We start from the raw sequence: 9273 nt of genomic DNA on the forward strand, positions 1-9273 counted from the left end.
TTCCATCTTCTCTTGATGCTTTCTGCATCATTCAATAATTTGCCCAGAGAATCTTTCAATAACGAAAGTCGAGGCTTAATTTTTTTCTTCAGTTACCCCAGCTTGAGAAATGCTGAGCGTGTTCTTCCTTTTTGGTTTTCTGATTCCGGATCTTTGCAAATTTTGTTGTAATATTTGGCTTTATCTTCTCGAGCTGACCTTTGAAATTTTCTGTTCAGCTCTTGTACATCCTCATTTCTTCCATTTGCTTTAGCATATCTATGCTGGAGAGCAAGTTTCATTGTCTCTTCTGACATCCATTTTGACCTTTTCCTTCTTTCTTGTCTTCTCAATTACTTTTTGCTTTTTTTCACATATAATGTTGTTGTTGTCATCCCGCACCTCTTCTGGTCTTTGGTCTTTAGTGTTTAATGTATCAAATCTGTTCTTCAGATGATCTCTAAATTCAGGTGGGATGTATTCAAAGTCTTATTTTGGCTCTTGTGGACTTGTTTTCATTTTCTTCAGCTTTAGTTGAATTTGCATATGAGTAATTGATGGTCTGTTCCACAGTCTGCCCCGGCCTTGTTTTCACAGATGATATGGAACTTTTCCATCATCTCTTTCCATAGATGTAGTTAATTTGATTTCTATGTATTCCATCGGGTGAGGTCCATGTGTATAGTCATCTCTTATGCTGTCTAAAGAAGGTGTTTGAAATGAACAAATTATTGGTTTTGCAGAATTCTATCATGTGTTCTCCAGCATCATTTCTATTACCAAGGCCATATTTTCCAACTTCTGACCTTTCCTCTTTGCTCCCAACCTTTGCATTCCAATCACCAGTAATGATCAATACATCTTGGTTGCATGTTTGATCGATTTCATATTGAAGAAGTTGATAGAATTCTTCTGTTTTATCTTCATTGGCTTTAGTGGTTGGTGCATAAATTTGAATAATAGTGGTATTAACTGGTCTTCCCTGTAGGCACATGGATATTATCCTATCACAGACAGCATTGTACCTCATGACTGATCTGGATATGTTCTTTTGGTCAATGAGTGCAACACCATTCCTCTTCAGTTTGTCATTTCCAGCATAGTAAACCACATGGTTTTCAGATTCAAAATGGCCAACACTATTCCATTTCAGCTCACTAATGCCTAAGATATCGATGTTTATGTGTTCCATTTCATTTTGACAACTTCCAACTTTCCCAGATTCATACTTCTTTGTATACATTCCATATTTTTAATGGATGTTTACAGCTGTTTCTCTTCATTTTGAGTTGTGCCCCATCAGCAAATGACGGTCCCGCGGGCTTTTCTCCCACAGGCTTTACTCCATTCACGTCATCACAGTCAACTCTACTTTGAGGAGGCAGCTCTTCCCCAGTCGTATTTTGAGTGCCTTCCAACCTGAGGAGCTCATTTTCCGGCACTATATCTGACAGTATTTCTCTGCTATTCATAAGGTTTTCAGTGACTCAGTAATTGAAAGTAGCTCGTCACTCCTTCTTCCTAGTCTGTCTTTGTCTGGAAGCTCATCTGAAACCTGTCCACTGTGGGTGACCCTGCTGGTATTTAAAATACCGGTGGCATAGTTTCCAGAATCACAGCAACTCACAAGCCACCAGAGTACAACAAACGGACAGATGATCTCTGTGAGTTAGATCTAATTCAGTGACACTTAGCAACAGCAACAACTATATGCCTGGCACTATGCTGTGAACACAGAGGCAAAGAAGACCAATGCCACCTCTGCCCTTGGGTAGCATTTTCTCTCAAAACCAGGGAATCAGCTCTGGCATAACTATTCCAAGGACCAGCGTTTGGAAACTGCTTATTTCAGAATTTACTTTTTGTTGTTCTTCTTTTTCAGAATTTACATTCTTCAAGCACAAATAAGCAATATCCCTTTGAGATCCTTGTAAAACAAACAGGAAAGGTCTTCATGTTCCATACCCTGAAACCAAGGGCAAGGTGATGGGTCACTTCACTTCACTTCAGATATTTATCACAGTCGTAGCAAAATGTGCAAGGAGGTCTTCCCTGTTTTGAGGCCTTGCCATTGGCTTGTTGGTTTGGAATGGGAAATATATTTTTGCCTTCTTCTGGAGACTGCCCCTGAGTGCTGCTTCCAGGTCACCTCGTGCACAAGTGGCTTCCCTCGCTGATGGGCAGATTAGTTTCTAAATGCCTTTGTCACTTCCAGCCATTTACTCCGTGCTATGTGTGTCTTGTGCTTATGTCTTAACTGCTCTGTTAGATTATAAACCTCTTGAGGACAGCCTCCATTAGGTCCAGTGCCTTGTATCTGTTGTTGTGATTAGTTGCTGTCAAGACAATTTCAACTCATGGCAACTTCTGATATGCAGAGGAGACCTGTGCTTAGTAGATTTTCAATGACTTTAACCTTTCAGAAGTGGGTTTGCCATGCCTGTCTTCTGAGAAACCACTGGGTGGGTTGGAAACGCCAGTCTTTTGGGCTAGTAATCAAGTGCTTAATCGTTTGTACAACCCAGGACTGCCTCCACTGTACCTACCAGGTGCTTACAGAGAATTTGTGCTTCGATTGCATAGAGGTAGTAGACTGTACTTCTGTTCTTGAAATGGTTGCTAGATCAGGTTTCACAGTTAATTCTTGGATGCGTGTCCCTGCTAAGCGAATGTACAGATCTCTTGCATCCCTTTCCTGGCAGGCAATCAGAACTTAAGGTATGGTGATAATGGGCGGAGCTCTCCACACTCTCTGAGAGCTACACAAGGACAAAAAGAGTTGTACATGTATGGAGTTTTAAAAATTACACGTTTAATAGAAAAGGGATGTTTACAAGCAAGTAAAGATGTACCCTGACACTGAAGAGTATATGTTTTCAAGGGGATTAATATGACTTGGTCTAGTGTTACCTATTATGAAATGTTCTTAATTAGAAGCATGCTCAAGTCTACCCTAAGGATAGTAATGTCACACTCTGGAATTTGGCATTGGAGGGACCAGACCTTCACTGAGTGATAAGGCTTTGGATAATGTGTGAAGATAGCTGGACTGTGAAATTGCTGTTTTAATGATTTGTGCTTTGATTTTAGGAGTCAAACCCTGGTCAAATATTATGGAAATCCTGGAAGAAAAAGATGGGGTTGACACGGAGCTGCTGGTTTATGCCATGACTTTAGTAAACAAGGTTGGTTCAAGTTAAAAATTGACCCTCTAAATACACAGAGGACCAAACTGTGGCTGCTACATATGCCTTTGCAAGAGGAAACCCATGTATAGTCACATGTGTGCATATATGTGAAGGCCTATGGGTGCTGCATGCTTTTCTGATGAAGCTAGAAAGGTGTCAGTAAGAATTTTATGACTGCTTTTGCTGTTGGGATGTCCTATGAAAATTACTTTTTTATGGATATAAATTGGCATATTGTACTCTAAGGAAATAGTTCACATGTCAGGAAGAAATGAAAGGTGCTTTTGTTCCTCTGTGTATGCAATTCTGACTATAAGACAGAAGAATTCCAGCGAGCTGCCCCCACTCTCCTTTTATTGTGGGTGCCACTCCTTTATGACCCTGTTCCTCCCATAACATCCCTCCCTAGTCACCATCCTGACAGACTGTAGACCTTAGCACCTGTCCTCAGAGATGCTGTCTGGGTCTCTTCCTCTTTTTTTCTGACCCTCCACCTTACCAAACATGATCTCCTTCTCTAACGATTGGTCCCTCCTGACAATATGTCTGAAGTATGAGAGACGAAGTTTGGCCATCCTAGCCTCCAAGGAGCACTCTGGCTGCACTTCTTCCAACACAAATCTTTTGGTTCTTTTGGCAACCCATTGTAGTTTCAATATTCACCTCCAACGCCATAACTCAAAAGCATCAATTCTTCTACAGTCTTCCTTATTCATTATTGTCCAGCTTTCACATGCATATGAGGCTGTTGAAAATAGGGTTTGCGAGACTTTAAATCTTTGCAGTAGCAGAAAGCTTCATCTTTGTCCCACAGGTGGGACTAACTGTAAAAATGATAATTCTCCAGAGAAAACCCAGAACCTCTCCTTGAAATATAGTTGGGCACATGCTTCCCTCTGAAGAACTGGGGGCCACATAAGTCAATGGCAGCATCATTATGAGGAGTAACTTCAACCTGATGTCAAGAGTACTCCAAGGATTAAAATAATGTGGGCTTGGTTCATTCATGATTGGAGGAGCAGAGGAACTCTGAAATAGACCCCAATATATGGAACAACTTCTTGTGCTACCAAAAACAATTGGCATGAGTTAGCTTTGTTTACAATTGGGGTCAACAACCCATCTATCAGTTTGTTGCACTGTGGTGGCTTGCATTGCTGTGTTGCTGGAAGTTATGCCACTAATATTTTAAAGGCCAGCAGGGTCATCTATATTGGATAGGCTTCAGCTGAGCTTTCAGACTAAGACTAGGAAGACAGAAGGGCATACTACTTCTGAATGTTTAGTTACTGAAAACCTAGTGAATACAAGCAGAATATTGTCAGATACAGCATCGAAAGATGAAAACATGAATAGCACCAGAATAGTGTTGGATGTAGATCTGGAAGATGAACCACTCAAGTTGGAAGGCACTCAAAATACAACTGAGGAATAGCTGCCTCCTCAAAGTAGAGTCGATGGTTGTGGTGCAAATGGAGTACAACTTTCAAAACCTTCATTATCTGCTGGGGCACAACCCAAACTGAGGAGAAACAGCTGTAAACATCCATTAGTAATCAGAACATAGAATGTACAAATTATCAATCTACAAAATTTGGAAGTTGTAAAAATGAAATGGAAAACACAAATATTGATATCCTAGTCATTGCTGAGCTGAAATGGACTGGTATTGACCTTTTGAATCTGACAATCATATGGTTTACTATGCCAGGAACAACAAATTATAGAAGAATGGAGTCACATTCATCATCAAAAAGAACCTTTAAGATCTATTTTGAAGTACAATGTTGTTTGTGATCGGATAGTATCCATAAGCCTATAAGGAAAACTGGTTAATAACACTATTATTCAAATTTATATACCAACCACTAAAGCCAGGGATGATGAAATTAAAGAATTCTACCAACTTTCTCATTCTGAAATTTATCAAACATGCCATCAAAATGTATTCATGATTACTGGCAATTGGAATGCAAAGGTTGGAAACAGGAAGGATCAGTAGTTGGAAAATATAGCCTTGGTGATAGAATAAATGCTGGAGATGGATGATAGAATTTTGCAAGAGCAATAATTAACTCGCTGCAAATACATTTTGTAAACAGCATAAAAGACAACAATACAAATCGACCTCACTAGATGGAATACACAGAAACCAAATTGACTACATCTGTGGAAAGAGACAGTGGGAAAGCTCCATATCATCAGCCAAAGCAAGGCCAGGTCAGACTGTGGAACACACCGTCAATTGTTCAAGTTCATACTGAAGCTGAAGAGAATTAAAACAAGTCCACCAAAGCCAAACAATGACCTTGAGTATATATCCCACCTGAATTTAGAGACCATCTCAAGAACAGATTCGATGCCTTGGCTCCTAGTGATTAAGACCAGAAGAGCTGTGGGGATGACATCAAGAACATTATACAGGAAGAAAGCAAAAGCTCACTAAAACACCAAGGAAAGAAAAGACCAAAATGAATGCCAATAATAATGCTGAAACTTGCTCTCCAGTATAGAGATAAAAAGTAAATGGAAGAAATGAGAAGATAAAATTTCAAAGGGCAGAAAATTCGGAAGGGGCGCTCCAGAAGACTAAGTCAGGTTTTATAATGCAATGTGCAAAGACCTGGAGTTAGAAAACCAAAAGGGAAGAACATGCTCAGCATTTCAGAAGCTGAGAGAACTGAAGAAAAAATCTAAGCTCAACTTGACTGATCCTATGGGCAAAATATTGAATGATGCAGAAAGCATCCAAAAAAAAGATGAAAGGAATACACAGGGTCTCTGTATCAAAAAGAAATGGTCGATGTTCAACCATTTCAAAGGGTAACAAATGATCAAGAGCCAGTGGTATTGAAGGAAGAAGTCCAAGGTACACTGAAGGCATTGGCAAAGAAAAAGGCTCCAGGAATTGATGGAATACAGATTGAAATCTATCAACAAACTGATGTAGCACTTGAGGCACTCACTTACCTATGCCAAGAAATTTGGAAGACAGCTACCTAGCCAACTGATTGCAAGAGATCCATTATTTGTGTCCATTGCAAAGAGAGGTGACCCAACAGAATGTGGAAATCTTCTGACAATATCATCAATATCATATACAATTAAAATATTTCTGAACAAAATTTAAAAGTGGCTGCAACAACGCCTTGACAGGGAACTGCCAGAGGTTCAAGCCAGATTTTGATGAGGATATGGAACAAGGGATATCATTGCTGATATCAATCAGATCTTGGTTTAAAGTAGAGAATAATAGAAAGATGTTCACCTGTGCTTTATTGTGTGGATCATGACAAGCTACAGACAACATTGCAGAGTATGAGTATTTCGGAACACTAAATTGTGCTCATGAGGAATCTGTACCTGGACCAAGAGGCAGTTGTTCTAACAGAATAAGGATAAACCAAATGGTTTAAAATTAGGAAAGGTGTGCACCAGCATGGTTTTCTTTCACCATACTTATTCAGTCTGTATGCTGAGCAAATAATTCAAGAAGCTGGATATATCGAGTAAAACATGGCATCAGAATTGGAGGAAGACTCATCAACAACCTGCGATATGCAGATGATACAACCTTGTTTGATGAAAGTGAAGAGGACTTAAAATATTTAACTGATGAATATTAAAGACCACAGCCTTTGGTATGGGTTACATCTCAATGTAAAGAAAAGAAAGATCCTCATCATTGGACCAATAAACAGCATACATATAAAGGGAGAAAAGATTGAAGTTGTTAAAGACTTCATTTTGATCAGCTCAACTATCAACACTCATGGAAGCAGCAGTCAAGAAATAAATCGGCTTGTTACATTAGGCAAATTTGTTGCACAAGACCTCTTTAAAGTGTTTAAGAGCAAATATTTCAGTTTGAGGACTAAGGTGTGCCTGACCCAAGCCATAGTATTTTCAATAACCTCATATGCATGTGAAAATTGCACCATGAATAAAGAAGACCATAGAAGAATTGATGCCTTAAAGTTAATGGTATTGGGGGAGGGGCAATATTAAAAGTACCGTGGACTGCCAAAACAACAAACCAATCTGTACTGGAAGAAGTACAGCCAGAGTGCTCCTTGGAAGCCAGCATGGCCAAACTTTGTTTCTCATACTTCATCAGCCATAATATTGGGAAGGGCCATTCACTGGAGAAGGGTATAATGTTTGGTAAAGTGCAGGGTTGGAGAAAAAGAGGAAGACCCCCAACGACATAGATTGGCACAGTGGCGGCAGCAATGGGCTCTGGCATATCAACAATTTTGAGGTTGGCCCAGGACCAGGCAGTGTTTCATTCTCTTGTGCATAGGGTGGCTTTGAGTCAGTACCAACTCAGTGGCACCTAACAACAGAAACAACAACATATACATGTGAAAGTTAGACAATGAATAAAGAAGACAATAGAAAAATTGATGCATTTGAATTATGGTGTTGGAAAAGGGTATTGAAAGTTCCATATACTGCCAGAAAAACGAAAAATGTCTGTGTTGGAAGAAGTACAGAATGTTCCTTAAAGCAAGGATGGCAAAACTTCATCTTTCTAACATGTTATTAATAGGGACTAGTCCCTGGAAAAGGGCATCATGCTTAGTAAAGTGGAGGATCAGCAAAAAAGAGGAAGACCCCCAGAGAGACAGATTGACACAGTGGCATCAGGAATGGGCTCATGCATAACAACAATTGTGAGGATGGTACAGGACTTTTATTGTGCATAATATCCCTACTATGAGTTAGAACCAACTCAGTGGCATTAACAACAAAACAACAACAACAAATGATAGGGGAATGTTTTGCTTAATGGAGATAAATAAAACCTATTTTGATCAATCCTATATTCTTCCCAAATAATGTATGTACACAATGCATCTGTCCACACAATAACGCTTACAAAGGAACACACAGGTGGTGGGGAGGAGTTGCATATTTGGAAAAAGAATATAATAAGCATGTTATTTGTGTAAAAATATAGTAGGATTCATTCCAGGTAGATTAAATAGTTCAGTGTAAAATTTTTAAACCATAAAACGAAAGAAACTAGAGGCCAAAATCAATTGTTTTCTGGTTGGTAAGGGACGTTTTAGTAATAAAACCAGTGAGAAAAAGTCCAAAGGAAAGGACTTAAAGTTTTGTCTGTATAAAATTGCTGACAGTCTTATTTATAAAATAAAAAATCACAAAAGTTAAAGGTAAATGACAAAGTGGAAGAAATGATTTGTAAAAAATAGGGCAGACAGCTATCCTAAATATCCTAAATATATTAAGAACCTGCAGAAAAATAGAAGACATTGGACCTAAGAATAATGAACTGTAGATTGTTGTTAAGTCAGGTGAGTCTGTTTCGACTCCTATTGACCCTGTTGTAGAGCGTTTCCAAGGAGTGGCTGGTGGATTTTAGTATAACAGAAAAATTCATTTTTTCAAAAATCAGGGGGTAGGGGAAGGGGGGAGGAATTCTTTTTTATTGTGAAATAATTACAGATTCATAGTAAGTTGCAAAGATGTACAGAGAGGTTCCATGTATCTACACTTCACTTTGTTGTTAAGTGCCATCGAGTTGATTCCGACTCGTAGCGACCCTGTATAGAGTTTCCGAGGAGCATCTGGTGAGCTTGAACCACCGACCTTGGTGGGCTTGAACTACCAACCTTGCAGTTCAAATGGCTTTTGCAGTCTGGCGCATTAACCCACAGAGCCACACCAGGACTCTGCCCCAGCTGTTACATGGTACATATTATAACATCAAAACCAAGAATGTGGTGTTGGTATTTGGCATTAGTATAAAGTATATTTACCAAACAAAAACCAAACTCATTGCCATCAATCCTGACTCCTAGTGAGCTTATGTGATAGAGTAGAACTGTTTCATAGGATTTCCAAGACTGTAAATCTTTATAGGTGCAGACAGCCTCATCTTTCTCCCAAGTAGTGGGTTTGAACCACAACCTTGCAGTTAGCAGCCCAATGCCTAACCCACAGCTCCACCAGGTCTCCTTATTTCATTTATAGCTAACTGTTTATTTTATCATATGTACATTTATGTAATTGCTATCACCATGAAAATCTTCCTCATGCAAACCCAAATGGGGTCCTTTTCATTTGAGTATGTTGTTGT

The 9273-nt window shown here is 39.3% G+C and overlaps 1 protein-coding gene across 3 annotated transcripts in view; it reads left to right on the forward strand.

Annotated features, from left to right (window-relative positions):
- Nucleotides 1-9273, forward strand: part of FHOD3 (formin homology 2 domain containing 3) — a 633930-nt gene that overhangs the window by 415272 nt on the left and 209385 nt on the right. For all 3 annotated transcript variants that reach the window (XM_006835080.1, XM_006835081.1, XM_006835079.1), the window contains exon 8: nt 3070-3164. In XM_006835080.1, coding sequence (XP_006835143.1) covers nt 3070-3164 — 95 coding nt within the window. The remainder of the gene's footprint in view (nt 1-3069; nt 3165-9273) is intronic.

This window comes from Chrysochloris asiatica, unplaced genomic scaffold (genome assembly GCF_000296735.1).
Source record: "Chrysochloris asiatica unplaced genomic scaffold, ChrAsi1.0 scaffold00015, whole genome shotgun sequence".
Lineage (NCBI taxonomy): Eukaryota > Metazoa > Chordata > Mammalia > Afrosoricida > Chrysochloridae > Chrysochloris > Chrysochloris asiatica.